Source organism: Hordeum vulgare, chromosome 1H (assembly GCF_904849725.1).
Source record: "Hordeum vulgare subsp. vulgare chromosome 1H, MorexV3_pseudomolecules_assembly, whole genome shotgun sequence".
Lineage (NCBI taxonomy): Eukaryota > Viridiplantae > Streptophyta > Magnoliopsida > Poales > Poaceae > Hordeum > Hordeum vulgare.
The window spans coordinates 508,537,540-508,553,527 of record NC_058518.1 but is presented as its reverse complement, the minus strand read 5'-3'; the positions used below and the strand labels follow the sequence as shown (position 1 = coordinate 508,553,527).

At 46.5% G+C, this 15,988-nt stretch overlaps 1 protein-coding gene across 1 annotated transcript; it reads right to left on the bottom strand.

The window, feature by feature from the left end:
• Window positions 1-5,276: 5,276 nt before the first annotated feature.
• Window positions 5,277-14,779, bottom strand: LOC123420753 (respiratory burst oxidase homolog protein B-like). Its single transcript, XM_045107427.1, has 10 exons — window positions 14,108-14,779; window positions 13,845-14,013; window positions 13,690-13,738; window positions 11,362-11,475; window positions 9,799-10,704; window positions 9,464-9,681; window positions 9,281-9,383; window positions 9,112-9,194; window positions 6,447-6,919; window positions 5,277-5,659 (listed from the first exon to the last, which is right to left on the bottom strand). The coding sequence occupies exons 1-10, from the start codon at window positions 14,631-14,633 to the stop codon at window positions 5,550-5,552; spliced, it is 2,751 nt and encodes a 916-aa protein (XP_044963362.1). The 5' UTR covers window positions 14,634-14,779; the 3' UTR covers window positions 5,277-5,549.
• Between the last annotated feature and the right edge of the window lie 1,209 nt (window positions 14,780-15,988).

Genomic DNA, 15,988 nt, shown 5'->3' with positions numbered 1-15,988 from the left:
CCTTCATGCGTAGAGTTTGTTGCAAGAAAGACCACTTGACTTTATCATAAGCCTTTTTGAAGTCTACCTTAAATAAGACTCCGTTAAGCTTCTTAGAGTGTAATTCGTGAAGGGTTTCATGAAGAACGACCACCCCTTCGAGTATGTTCCGACCAGGCATGAAGGCCGTCTGCGAAGATTGCACCACGGGATGTGCCATCTTAGTTAGCCTATCCGTTCCCACCTTTGTGAAAATTTTGAAGCTTACATTGAGCAGACAAATGGGGCGAAATTGTTCAATACGCGAAGCACCCTCTTTCTTTGGTAGCAATGTTATCGTACCAAAATTAAGATGAAAGAGCTCTAAGTGCCCGGAGAACAGATCGTGAAACATAGACATAAGATCATTCTTAATGATATGCCAACATTTCTTATAGAACTCAGCTGGGAACCCATCTGGCCCCGGCGCTTTACCATTCTTCATACCCTGAATAGCTTGTAACACCTCTTTCTCTAGGAAAGGAGCGGATAAACTCTCATTATCATCCTGTCCGATCTGAGGAATATCCGAGATCTGATGCTCGTCCATAGACACAAAACTATGATCCGGAGCACCAAACAATCGTTTATAATAATTTGAGATGTACAATTTTAGGTTCTCATGTCCTACTATTGTACCCTCATATTGCTCTAGCTGTATGATCCTCTTTTTCTGATGCTTGCCATTTGCAATTAAGTGAAAAAAATTGTGTTGTCGTCCCCTTGGACAATTGCCCTAACTTTGGCTCTAACAGCCCATTTCATTTCCTCTTCTCTAAGAAGGATCCGAACTCTTTGTTCAGCGTCGTTCTTTAGCAACCTCTCATGCTCATCTAGCAAGAGGGTCTCTGCCTGTCGATCCAGATCATCTATAAAATGGAGCAATCTGTCTTGCTCCTTCTTATATACCCCAGAAACATTCTTAGCCCATCCTCTCAAGAATTGTCTCAGATGACGGATCTTATTTTGCCAAATATCAACACTAGACTTCCCACCCGCATCCTTGTTCCACTCCCTAGCAATCATGTCCACAAACCCCTCACGTGTGAACCAACATGGTTCAAAAGAGAAAGCATCTTTTTTCCCTTTGTGAGTTGCCTGGCCAGAATCTAGTAAGAGTGGGGTATGGTCAGAAATAGCCCTCTGAAGTGCACAAACCGTGACAAGCGGGAATTTCTGTTCCCAGTCAACACTGGTAAGTACCCTGTCCAATTTTTCAAAAGTTTGATTATGTAGAGAATTGGCCCAAGTATATTTCCTACCTGAGAGATCAATCTCTCGTAGGTTTAGGATCTCGATAATTGTATTGAACATAAAAGGCCATCTGCCATCAAAATTATTATTGTTCTTCTCATCAGGTCTCCTGATGATGTTGAAATCACCACCTACCACCAGCGGTAAAGTGTCATCGCAGATTCGAACCAAATTAGCAAGAAAGGCTGGTTTTTGCTCTGCTTGAGCCGCTCCATAAAACGCAACCAGAGCCCATTGAAACCCATCTCCCTTGGTTCTAATACGAAATTTGACCGAGAACTCCCCTAGCACCACTTCTCGCACTTGAAGTGTATGACAGTGGACACCAAGTAAGATCCCTCCGGACCTTCCTCTTGGAGGGAGACAATGCCAGTCAAACTCAACGCCTCCCGAAAGAGAGTTTAGAAAATGCGATGTGAAATTATCCCGCCCCGTCTCCATTTGTGCAATGAAGTCAAGACTATGTTGTAACATTGTTTCTACAAGGAACCGGATTTTAGCCAAGTCTCTCAGACCTCTGCTATTCGAAAATATTCCTTTCATTTTTCATCGTAGAATTTTTTAGCCGTCTTGAATCTAGCGCTCCTACGTATAGCAGATACTGTATAGACCCTCCGTTTGTAAGTTCGTTTTGGCTTTTCAGAAGCATACTCCTGGTCCATATAACCAGTCATATCTTTGCCATCAACATTAAGTGGAACATTGGGTTGCTGGGTATGATGCAGAGCCAACTGTGGCTCCTCTCTATCCTCTGGTGAGACTAAATTTTCACAAAGTAAATTTAGACCGCCCATATTAGATATTGCGTCATCATTCATTGGTTTAATTGCAGCTAGGTTGCGAATAATATACAACGCCCTATCGACTTCTAAGTCCAATAAGTCGTTAATAGATTTGGAAACCTCTTTGCTAGTACTACCCAAGTTGACTCCCAGCGAGGTAGCATTATCTATTATATCTTGCGGAGAGAAATGTAGAATGGAATGCTCAGTATTGATAGACATACCTGTCGAATTCTGAACCTCCTTCATTTTAGCAGCCCGCATAGCTTGCCCAATCTGCAGGTCATCCGCATCTGGTTGGGACTGAACCCGTTGACTCACCCGTCTATCCGAAGCCATCGGATCTGGAACTCCTCCAAAAGCTATGACTTCCTCCACAGAGATATCAACTGGCTGTGCTGGATGTACAGGCAGTGGGGTAGCCTCCGAACCTGTCATAGGACAATCAGGCTCAGGCGTACCTTTGGTACACGTGTTGTCGTCACCCAGAACCGCAGCACACACAGCGTCGCCGAACTGCACACCAATATCATCCGGCCGCCCGTTGGCTGCAGTAGCTTGTGCACCTTCATGCTGGTCAGCAGCCACGTTCAAGGGAATAGCAACGTCGGCTGCATGAGAAAACATTGCACCAACAGTGGAGGCAGCTAGCACGCCTGGCTCTCCCCCGATGCATGTATCGCCTCCCATAAAAGTACCAGCAACCTTGGCTTGTTGAGCTTCCGCTAGTGGCTCGTCCTCTGCCGCCATAGTAAAGGGTGCAGCAGCTAGCTGCGCTGGCTAAGGTGCCGCTAGTGGCCCGTCCTCTGCCGCCATGGTGACCGGTGCATCAGCTAGCAGCGCCATGGTAGACGGCTGCTGTATCGCACCTCTCGGCGAGTGAACATGAGTAGCCTCGATTCCACCAGAAGGGCGAAGAGGTTCAGCCTCCAAAGCCGAATGAACGCGCCCACGTTGGTTATGAACCAACTTTGCCTCCGCCAAATACGTTTCCAGGGAAACAGGCTGCAACTTATTAGTAGACTGCAGAATACCAATGTTGCTCCGAGGATTTTTCCCCATAAACCTCGGCAGTCTCGCCCGCGAGTGGATGTCCATGCACGCCGACCTACCGAATTTTGCCGGCGCAGATGCAGGCTCGAAAGAACCAAACCGCAAGGCGATATCGGAATCAGAAACCAATTGTTTTGTACCCGTGCCTGAGTATTGCCCAGACTGAGTGGATGGCGATTGTGCATTGTTCTGAGAAGAGAACTTAGGCCGTGAATCATTTGTAGCATCTGCATTATCCTTGGCACCATTTGCATCATCCCCATCGGCCATATTGGTATCTTTATCTATGTCAGTTGCATCAAAGAGAGTAGGGCTCTCGATTTCCAATTGGAGAGTGTAACGCATCCCTTCATATGTCCAAATAACATCATCTGGAATAAGCTGAATATCTAGCACACTCACCAACATCCTCGCAATGCCTTTGGCTCTAGTGAACACCATATCCACCTCTTCTGTTTTGCCAATAAGTGAACCCAAACTCCATACAACTCTGAAATCATTCAAAGCCCTTGAAGGAGCTCCTGTAAAATGTACCCAAATCTGAGGTAGAGGAACACCCTTAGGCTCCTCACACTTCCAGGCATCAAATTCAAGTACACAGCTAGTGCTAGCCACTCTGCACATACCGAACTTAAGCAGACGAGCCAAATCTTCCTTAGTAGGAAAAACGACCTTAAAGACATTATCTGAAATCAAAACCGGTTCCCACCTGAAGGTCGATGATACAAGCTCCTTGAGCTGTTGCACCACCTGCTCCACAGTCAAGCTCCCCCGAGTTACCGTCATCGTACCCGTGAATCCAGCATCTGGTGTATGAAGTGTCGCCGTCACCGCCGGCGACTCAAAGAACATCAATTCTTGACTGGAAACACCATAAATGGTCACAACCGGCATAGGTCCAATCGTGATAGGGCATTTAGCGGCACCATGCGTAGGCTTAAGACAATACACACAGAGCTCCGCCTTGCATTCAGACACAAAGTGCCCCGCCTCACTGCAACGGTAACACACCATCTTCTCTTTCTTGCGAGCCCACTTGGCAGGTCTGTCCCCTCCATCTCCTTTTGCCACCGGAGGATTCTGATCAGCCAGTCCAGGATGAGCCACCTCATTCACTGGCTCTGGTACAGTCTCTCTAGCAGTCTCAGCAATCTCTGTCCCCGCCTCTTGAGCAGGCATAGGAGGCCTTGGCTTTCTGCCTCACCCTTTGCCCGCCCAATTCTGTCGAAAGGCGCCTCTCTTGTGATACGAAGGACCCGACGTCCCCGGCACAAACTTGCCTGGTGGTGCCGTAAAACCCTGGTTACCAGTCACATTGTTCATTGGCGCATTACCTCGCCCACCACCATAAGTTGTTGAGTGGTGGAATTGATCGTCACCATACATGTTACCTCCATCAGAGCCCCATCGACCTCGCTGCTGAGATTGATGATCTGCTAGCTCCCCCACCTGGCCGGCTAACCTGGGCTGTTTCCCCGCCTGCGCAGCCGCATGAGAGTTTCTCGCGACCTGCGGAGGCGGTGCTGGTGCTGCCCTGTCCGCTTGTCCCGGCGGCCTAAGCTGCGCTGCCGGCGGCTGTTTGTTAGCCCCCTGCCCGCCATACCCGTAACTCCAGTCGGAAGGGGCGGCACCCGTGCTGCACGGCCTGTTCCCAAGGGCGGGAAGCCGTGATTGAGCCGCCTAAGAACCCTAGAGGCAATCTACGTGGTGCATGGGAAGTCGCCAATGGGAGAGTGCAGCGCGATCGGATCTATGCCGCCCAGAGTAGCCCTCTGCACCGTAATACCAGACGGAATAGCTAGGTCCTAGGCCTTATACCCAGTATTAGCAATGTCCAACGTGGATGAGTCCACAACAGGTAATCCCACCTGGACCCTATACCCATCGGTAGTCAGATCCTTAGTATCTGACTCTGACTCCATATGAACCGATCCAACATTATCGCATTGAGAATCTACTTGGGCCATACACCCAAGTTCTAATGAGGCCATCTCTGGATTACAATCATACGGCCGCTATGTCCAATCAGGCAATTCAAACGGGCGTTACGGTTTTCACGGATCGTCAGCTTCTCGACGGCCGTCGGCGGCTGCACCGTACGTGTTCTGTTCTTCTTGTTCTTCCTAGGCTCCTATGAGACCATGAATAAATTCATAATGCACCATAAATAGATTAACCAATATAAACACCATAGTTGCATGAGAGCGAACTAGTGCCCGTACATACACGTTCTACTCCATGCAACTAGCTCTCAAAGGAGTATATGGGAAGATAATAGTATACCATGGGAGCATTACATTATTCTTAGCAAAAAATTAATGAAAACTCTTGCCCAACCGAACTGTCTGCTTTTCATATGGATCGTAGTACTTGGCATGTATACTAAGTTAGTATAGTTTCCACAAGAAGAAAGAGTTCTTTGGGGCTGAATGGCTTGCAAAATTAGAAGTTCTCGCTGTGGAATTCGAACTTTGTGCTGGAATTTCTTGAGAATTCCTTTGAGAGCTTGCGCAACTTCTTTGTCATCGCCGGCTCGCCGCAGTAGAACACTCCTGTGATATCCAGGAATAACAGAATTAGTGTCAATTCAGAAATCAGAAAAGTAATGTCCCTGAATTGATTGAGGCAAGAAGATCATGCCTTGATTGATAGGACTCAGTTAGGCTATAGGGAGATTATTTTAGCTCAACTAATTTATGGTGGTTAACGATAAAAGTACTTCTCTTATGCAGGTTATCTACAGATGTACTCGGACGCTTCGTTTATGGTCCTCTCTACAACGAGTGAAAAATCAAGACCTATTTACGGAGGTGTGTACACAATTGAAGGCTTTGACGAGGGATACTTTTACCTAACATGGGTGTCAGCATGATCTTATGATTGGGTCACCTATGAATTAGGCGCTATACAGATTCTTCACGTTTCTTTGTATTTTGGCTTCTTCTTCCTTTTTTGACTTGGTGGGAGATTTTTTTGGCTGGGTGTATCTTAGTTATGGAGAGGTCGGGTGTAATGCTTAAATCTTTTGAGTAGTAAAGCGCTCTTTTTTGAAGAAGAAAAAACTAATTTATGGTGGAGAATTTGTGATATCTCTTGCATGGATTGACAATTTGACTCTGCTTAAATTTTCTTAAGTGATCATGAGTTCATGACCATCAGCAAGTAACAAAAATTTCTCAAGTGGTTATAATTAACTCCAAGATTGAACTTCTCGAGCATGCCTGTTATGCTACCCATACAAAGCGCGTGGTGTGAGCGGTGAGCCGGTGACTGAACATATATTGCGATCGAGCTAGAGAGAGAGAGAGAGAGGGAGTAGTTCTTAGCTTTGGTACTGACCGACACGTTCATTCGGGTAGTTGACGGTGAAGCTCTTGTAAACTTCGTTCCAGTTTGGTCGGCCGAAGTGGGTCATTACGCGGCCGCCGGAGAGGACGTCGACGCCGTTCTTGGCGTAGTGGAGGGACTGGAGCATAGTGATGAGCGCCGACCGGGCGTCGCCCTTCTCGTAGACGCTAGTGCAGTGGTTGTGGAGCTCGATGATGTGCCTCTCGTCGGCCTCGGCCACCTCGTCCATCACCCCACGGAACCACTCCAAGGAGCCTTGCTCCCGGGTGACCCAGTAGAAGCGGGCGTGGCGCGTTGGGAGCTCGCGACGGTTGCCGACCCGTTTCGTGTGGCTGATGATGTCCTTGATGATCGAGATCATGGGCGTTGCACCGATGCCGAGTCCCACCAGTAGCAGGATATTGTATTGCTTGTAGTCCTGCGCCGGCGCGCCGTACGGCCCGTCGATCAGCACCTTCGGGTACCTGCAGCGCACCAACCACATTTTGCCCATCACCGTAATATAACTTCCAGTAATTAAGCTGGAGTATTAATGTTATTCTAAAAAGTTACTCAAGATGAGATGAGCTCCGGTGCAGAACTGGATATTCACATCATAGTCTTAAAGTTAGTCATGTAAGCTAGTCCTCACATCGGAACAAATGAGAAATTCTGCTGGTTGACGGTCAAAGAGATGAAGGAAAGTGTCCATGGGCTAGGGGTCTTATCAATGTGTATCATATGCACGCCCTCCATTCAGAGCTCTGGCACTGCCATGGCTCCGAGGTATGAAGCTAATAAAGGATATCACGCTCGGTCCATTGCCTAAAACAAAAGACTACGTGCATATTCAGGATGGCATCACCGACGGCTGTGTTTAGAAGGCCTAGTTCCATGGGTCTTTTTTCACCATCATGAAGTCGGCGGTTTGGAGCAACTGGGAGCATCCCAAGTGCAAATTCTTTGCTTGATTGGTCCTGAAGAATAGAATTTGGACGGTGGATCAGTTGAAAAAGTGGGTGGCCCAACTGCGGTGTTTGCCAATTTTTGCAAGGGATATCTAAAGTCGGGAGAGTGATATATATATAGAGAGAGGGGGGGGGAGTGATAGAGAAAGAGGGAAAGAGGGATAAAGGGAGAGGGAGGGAGAGAGGAGTTCGAGATAAGCGATTCTGCTGAGAGGTGGGCTGCGTCCAGAGACCTTCCGTCTTCAGGTATTCCTCGCTCTCCCCTCCCCACCCCTCCGTCCTCCCCTATCAGGCTAGTGCTGCCTTCTTTATCCGATGATTACTTACTGCATGTGCTTGAGGATGTGGGGGTGTCCGTTGATGTGGGTTTTGGGTCGCCGTCTGTGGTTCTTTTCATTATCCATGCTAACGAGATGGCTCAGGTGGCCATTGCGAAGGCTACAGATCTGGCTGTGGCGAATGGGATAGTTGCTACCTCGACGGGTGTGAATGCGGGTGCTACAGGTAGTGGCCAGTCGCTCCCTTCACCTTCTAAGAGCATGGTTAATAGTATAGCCAACTGCTGACTATAAGCAGTCTTATAGCCCACATTATAGCTAGCTTGCATAATAGTTAGCTATAAAAAAGTACTACTTTTATCATATATGGCCCACGTTTTATTCTCACAAAGCGCCTAGGAGCACGTGCTAGAGCTGGCTCTTCACGAAGAGCCCGCTTCCCTTCTCTCTCTCTTCTCTCTCATCCAAATAGTATTTCAATCCTTACAGCCTGCTGACTGTACCTTATTGTACTTGTTCTAAACGGGCTATCTCTAAGCGTAGTATTTGGGCGGGCATCCCGGGGCCAGAACGGACGGCTAGACCATGCATGGCATGGGGCCTCCCGTGCATGCCAGAAAATCCAGTCTCGACTCCCGAGAGAGGTTCTCCATCAAATATGAATGTCATCAATCATTGTGTCGATGCATCGGAGATTGACTCCACTGGATTGGATGGGTTCCCTTCGGTTCACTTTTGGTGGGAAGGTCATGGTTCTTTGGAGGGGACATATGAGTAAATTAATTGCTTTACTTATTATACTGGCCATCCGGGAGCTATGAAACAAACATGATGCTAGGGTTTTCCATAACAAGTCAACATTGCCGGCCATCATCATTGCAAACATCAATGACTAGATGATACCCCTGCGGTGTGATGTGTTGCAATGGATTTCAGTAGTATTTGGTTGTACTATGAAACATTTGGATTAATAATAAATGAAAATACAAATACATATTATATCTTGTATTGGATTATTGTATAGTGGAAAATATTTATTGAATATAGCTAGTCATAATCCCATGCCATGCATGTTGGGCGGGCCTTTGGTAATATGGCATGTGTGCATGTTGAAATAAATAGAATTAGTGATACTGAAAAATAATTCACATGCATGTTGGTGTGGGTCTTTGAGATGTGGCATCTGTGCATGTTAAGAGAATAGAAATGATGAAGATGAACTATATAGGATGATGCGCAGCTTTGGGCCCGTACCGGTGCGAAGAACCTGAGTTCACTTGTACGCCGGGCAAGTAGAGTTTTGTTTATCCATTTGTTGAGGTATAGTTGGCCTCACATAAAACTATATTTACTTTTTGAAAATTCAAAACCGGAACGAGCGGGTTTTAGTTTTTGACAATGAAAACGAACAGAGAATGGTCGCCTACGCACCTCGGGCTGAAGATGATGTCGTGGTGGTCGTACTCCACTTGAATGATCTTGTTGGACTTATCCACCTCAGGCGTCGGGTCAACCTGTAATTCGTACACGGTAAAGATGAATGGCCGTTGATTTTGGAGATCTAAGGGTTGTTGATGAGGATAATCGCAGTGGTGCATACCCTTAAGAAGGTGTCCCAGAGCTTGCCAGTCCAGTCGCCGAGCACCTTGATGTGTACGCTGATGTAGTCGTCGTCTGGCGCTGATGTGATGGAGAACGGGTGCCTGCACATTCATTCATCAGACGGACAGACCGCTATCCAATTAAGCGAGGATGTCGTTAGTTGGAGCATGCATATATATACCACTGGAATGGCGAAACGGCGGGGCATTTGACGTAGATGTACTGCCCGCTCTTGTAGCTGAAACCCTGCGGCTTGGACAAGTGCAGCGACAGCGAGGTCGCGGGGTGGGGGTGCACGGTCACCTTGATTTTCCTCACCGACCGCACGCTCGACCGCAGCGTCCGGGTTAGCCGCTCGCACGCGTACACCATCATTGGAACCACCAAGTACATCCACGTCTGCACGCGCGTAGTACCAAACACATATACAATCGCTACTACTTTAGTTGTCAGTCGAGAAGAGTTTTTTTCTTTGATCATCATCATATGCGGTGTACCGTCCATGTGTTAACGTACCGACTTTTTCTGCCATCTTTTGGTGAGGTAGAGAAAGTGTCCGTGGACGATGAACAACGCGTAGACGATGAGGAAGAGATGGTGTGTGTACCAGAAGGCGTTGTATCCAGTGAAGCGTTTGAGCGAGGCGTTGACGAAACCAGTGAAGCGGCTGCGCGAGGTGTTGACGAACCCACTGCAGCGGTTGAACGGCTTGGGGAGGCTCTCCAGCTCCTTGGGCTTGGGAAGGCGGAGCGTGCCCTTGCGGAGCCGCCCCGGGGCGAAGGTGAAGGCGATAGCCATGAGCAGCAGCATCACTAGCCCCGTCCATCCCTCCGTGCCCTTCACGAACCACCAGTAGTTGGGTGGCTTCACGTCGCCGAAGAATGGCTTCATGGGTTCATATTCGTCGACGGTGGCGTGAAGAAGCCTCGGGAAATCGCACGCCAGGTGAGAGATGATGTGAAGCCCGGCGCCGATGGAGATCCCCACGGCGATGACCTTGTGAAAGTTGAGGTTGTCGTTGAATGGCACAAACTGTCCCACTGTGGTGCGGCTCCGGAGCCACGTGATGGTGTTACGGCACACAGGAAGGAGAGTGAGCGCCATGTTGAACTTGAGCGTCTCGGCGCCGCCCTTGGCCACGCAAACGCAGTAGCCCATCACCTTGAACACGGCGCGGTGACGGTACTGCTCGAACTTCCAAGCAAAGAGACCCACACAGATGGAGAGCCACAAGAGCATCACCCAGCAGCGGCGCCAATTATCCTTTATGAAGTATCTGGCACGGCTGTACCATCGCCGGAGCGGGTTGGGATCCGTCTGACGCTCGCTCAGCAGCTTGCTCAGCTTAGGACTTATGGTCATTCTCCCCATCTGCATCCACTCGTTCGACGGCCGTGTCAGCAGCGCCTCGAGCTGGGCCACCTGGAAATTTCCATTTATTCAAGTATGCATGAGTATATAATCAGCAACGCAGACGAACCTTGCATGGCAAATAACTCATCTGGAATATCCATAGAGCTTAACATCATCATAGGTAAGGTCTTTTTACGATGTGGCAAGAACTAATAAAAATACCGTAAGATTAAATGAGCATGAATCAGTAACTCATGCATAAACTTCAAAGTGGAAGAGAGCAAAAATTTAAATTCTCATACCTCCCATTACCAACTTAAGATACATCCATATGACGTGGAGTTTGTGAGCATGAGTTCACATGAGCTTAGATAAACAGTACTGTCGTGATTGTTTTTAAATTTAATGAATCCTTAATATTTTTAACAACAAACATCGATGTGTGTTTTACCTGGGTGCAGACTTTCATGAATGCCATTCTCATCACAGAAATTTGCATGAATGTGGAACACACGTCGATGTCTGTTGCACAACAATACATCAGGATTTTTTATTTAAACTAATTTTTCATGATTTTACTGTTCATGCAAGCTTATGTGACCTCATGTGCACTTTCAGGAGTATTTCAATGATATATTGTTAGTGGACGAAAGGAACAGTTCTATAGACAAATTAACAAACAAATTGTCCGAGATGCTATAAGAAAATTGCATCATTGTTAATTACCTCGATGTAGCGACGGTTTTTGGGGTCCAACTCCTCCATGATGAGCCGTGTATACTCCTCTGACTTCTGTGCGACCATCTTTAGGTTGTTAGCTGACGCGCTTAACGTGATGATCTGAGAATAACAAAAATGATAAATATTTTATTATCAATTTGCTCATGCAAGATCTTAAATGAAGAAATGATTAAGCTAGTTTATTCCAAAACACGTGAAAGAATTAAAGATTGTGGTCTGGTTAGTACATGCGAATTGTAGGAAAACGATCAAATTTCAGTTTATTAGGCTCATCAAGAAAATTCAAAGAAAAATTTGAATATTTGTGAACATTAACGAATACCACACTGTATTATGTTTAATATTGGTTCCCAGTCTACAAGCAACCAACGGGATGGAGGCCATTAAAGTTAATAATAAATAAACCCTAGCCACTACTCTGTATTGTGATTCTGGAAATGAATAAGCGAAGAGACAATATAATACTGCTCCATCCGTTTCAAAATAAGTGACTCGACTTTGTACTAATTTTATACTAAATTTAGTACAAAATTGAGTCATTTATTTTGAGATAGAGGGAGTAGTATACATCATACTACTCTATGATACTTCTCACTACAAAGATGTCTTAGACTTGGTTATATTCTTTTTTTGGTTAAATGAGTTTTAGGATATATATACATGACTTTATGATTTCCGTGATTTCAAATAGAATGCATGAATAGGAAAAAAAATATGATTGCAATGCCTTGCCCATTTGAATCCTACATGATTTTCATTTGTTTGAGTGTATCATAGGAAAAAGAAATGATTCTTTCGCAGAGGTTTTAGTGGATGCTAAAATCTCTATTACCTATAGCACAAAGGAAAATTAGAAAAAGTATTGGATTCAGTCATAAGATTTAAATGACTAACATAGAAAAACAATCATATGAAAATCCTCTAAATGAAAGCGGTTCTATAAACTAAAAAGATGGGAGTGAAGCGTTAAAGTAATCCAATTAGAGAACACCACCATTGGAGAATAAACCAGCGCGGACAAAACTTCTCTGTGCGGGTGCTACTTCGTGTGTGGCATATAGTGATATAGGGCACTGTTTTGGGTAGGTTCTCACTCAACACCAATCTGGCTCTAGACTTCCTGTCCTTCGAGAAATGGTTGAACAAGCATAGTACTAATAATCACCTTTTGCCAAATAGGAAGTTGTTTAGCAAGGTCGTCATCAGTGTCTCGTGAAACGTTTGAAAAGAAAGGAACCTTAGGATTTTCTAGAATGCGTCACTGTGAGCGGTTGATGTTTATTTTTTGAAACGTGGTCTCGACCCGATTTATTAAAAAAAATAGAAGCGAATTGCTTGATTAATTTATGGAAACCCAGGTCCGGCATTACAACACGCCGATAAGAGGGCACCCCAGACAACCTGGCTACACAAAAGACCCACACACACTGCCAATGAAAGGACACCGTCGAGATTGCATGCAATGTTACTTCATCGCCGACGAGAAATGTATCGGCCTATGCCAAAAAGTTCGCTAAACACAACGAGGATCAGGCAGCTTCGACTTCACGCATTAGCCTGGCAGGATATCAAGAAGCACAACTTGCATCAACACAGCTTGACCAATCCAACACATGTCATCGCTGCCACAACTTCGCCCCGCAACACAAACTTCTACTTCACACAAAGGACATGTTGAACGATCGACGATGAACGGCATGCCGCGGCCCCACCTCTCTTGCCAAACTCAAGTTACCACACAAGTCGCAATGCAAACTCTGACACCATCGAAAATGAACGTGGTCAAGATTTAGACTACTCTCAGTATGAGCTCTTGGGACTTAACGTGCGAGTGCGGCAGAGGGCTGAAAGGGTAGCCCGTTTTATTGCCTCTTATCATGCCTTTCGGCGTCCCGTAACGCATGTTGATCTTCAAAAGGATCTCATCGAGGAAATGGCCGACAGAGAGCATCTTGATTTGTGCATTTGATGTTGTGTTTTTGAACTATTTGTTGTATTAAAAGATAAAGTATTTATTTAAGTTGTAAAAACTATTTGTTTGAGTTGTAATGAAATTGAATTATTTTTTCTGATTTTTTTAGTATGTTTGAACTTTTTTGCTTGTGTTTTAAGCGTATATATTGTTTGAGTGATAGCGTGCGCTGTATTTTAACGTGCCTGCTGGAGCCAGCGTTGGCCGCCGCGCTAAAACAGACGAAGCGCGCGCTGCATACTGATTTTTAACGCCACGTGTTGAACGCCTGTTGGAGATGCTCCCTTACTAAAGTAGAACGCCTTGTTATTTTATGTTAAAAAAAAGTTGTTGGAACTTACATCTTTGACCTCCTTCTCGTCGAGCACCCCGTTCGCATCTTTGTCCACCCTGTTGAATTTGAATTAAAAAGGCGAGACTCTTAGCTTGCTGGTTCATTTATGGAGTATATAAGAGATTAGTGTATGGATTGGCCGGTGTTTATAATTAGCTTTACATGTCGAAGAAGATCCCCAGGCGGCTGTCGAAGCTGGTGTCAGAAATGTCCTTCCAGAACACGCGCAGCTCCTCCATGTTGATGGTGTCTCCGGAGATGTTCCGCCGCCTTGACAGCGCGTCGAACAGCGCTCCGGCGAACGCGACATCACCGGCGCGCTCTTTCATACCTTCAAAATTTGTTCAATTACAGTGAGCATGTACGTGGATACCCAATTGATTTGGTTTGATTGAGACAAGACGACGCCAGGCGTAGTGTTTTACCGATGCACATGGCGAACTTGGAGCGGTGGAGGAGGCCATCTTTGGTTTCTTCCCTGAAGCACTTCTCGACGTCGGTCCACTTCCACCCGTCGGAGCCGTCAGTCTTCTTGCTGATGAACTTGAGGCCCTCGAGAGCGCGCGCGGGGACGGACCTGTCGATGCTGCTCGGGCCGCGATTCCATCCCCGGCGGCTCAAGGACTTGAACCGCTGGAGCTCCTCCGCCACCTGCTTGATCCGCGTCTTGGCGTTCTGGATCACGCTACGGCCGTGCGAGGACTTGCCGCCCGCTATCGGCTCCATGCTGCGCACCGTCGCTGTGTAGTCCTGTATGTCGATGGTGACCTCCACGGCATCGCCATAGCCGTCGTCGTCCGCGCACGGCGCGGATACGGGCTCGGCGAAACGCGCGGTCTTCCGCGCCGCGGAACGATTTCCCGGAGGCACGCCGCCGCTGGCCTCCACAATCTCCCCCACTCCACCGCTGCCCCCGGCGTCGGCGTCGTCAGCGCCCACCCGGCTAGGCATGTCTAGCCACCGGTTCTAGCTCGTCCCCAAGAAGTCAGCCAGACAACCAAGGAAACGCACCCAGCCTAGCTCCGGAACTCCCTGCCGCCGAGGAGGAGAAGCGGTAGCTGGCCTGGAAGAGGGATTGGATGCGTGTGTGATTAGCTGGAAGAGGAAGGGACGGGCGGGAGATTGGCTGTTTTATAGGGGACGGGTGCTTGATTGATCTAGCCATCGTGAAGCATTTAGAGCATCTCTCTAAAAATATTATGCGTAGTCAAAATAACGTTTTTTTTAGTGCGCTGAAGGACTTGTTTGCTCTAACAAACACGACGTTTGATCCATCGATTCCATATACAGCAGCTCAGAGTTTACAGCGCGCGAAAGCAGACACATCAAATAAACAGCGCGCGATGCCGTTGAAGCTCCCGAAACGAATGTGCGCATGCGCAAAAAAAAAGACGATTTTTCCAACGCGGCACTAAAACCGCGTGTCTCTTAGAGATGCTCTTAGCCGTACGGTATGAAATGTAGGTTCGAACTGAATGTTGACCTGTCATTGTGATCTGTTGCTTGTTGCTTCATGATTGAACGGAATGTTCGACTTGCTTGAATGAAGTACATGATCGAAGTGGACCTAATCCATGTTTTAGTTCACCTGTATTTTATGTCCACGCTCTGGAATTACGCTGAGGCCATAGGTTGAGGCAAGTCTCCCTTCGTTCCGAATTATTTCTCGATTAAATGGATGTATCTTAGTATTGAATGAAGTAGCAAACAGGGTGCCCCCTACCCATTTCCGCTACTGAGTATTGTTGCTAGTTGCTACACATGAAAACCTAAAAGATCTAAATAGGGATTGTTTAACAAATTTATAGAGTTCATATTTCAAAAAGATATGTAAAAATCCAAGATGCATGTTGATTTAGGGTTAGACCAAAAGCTCGAAGCTCGTGAGCTTAATGAGTGCTTGATTGCTCAATTTGTTAAGCTCGTAGCTCGTCTGTTAATGATCATAGCCAACTACGGATTTTAGCCGGTTAAACTTAACGAGTTTAAGGAACGAGCTGATGAGTTCTATGAGCAACTCGTTAAGCTCATTTTACAACACAACACATGTTTTTATCGTACATGACAATACTCTCATGGTACTTCAAACCATTTATTTAGTTTAATCGACATATCCTAACCCATAGAAGATTAAAAAAACTAGTGCAACTTCGCCTATAGTCAGCATTTTCTTTAATGAAAAGTACACTCACACTGCCGTAACAGATCATAGTCTCTTAACAAGTGCTTATGAGCTTAACAAGCTTTAAATACACATAGTTGAACGTCATCTTTTGCGCTAAACAAGCTTAATGAGGTGAGCTTTA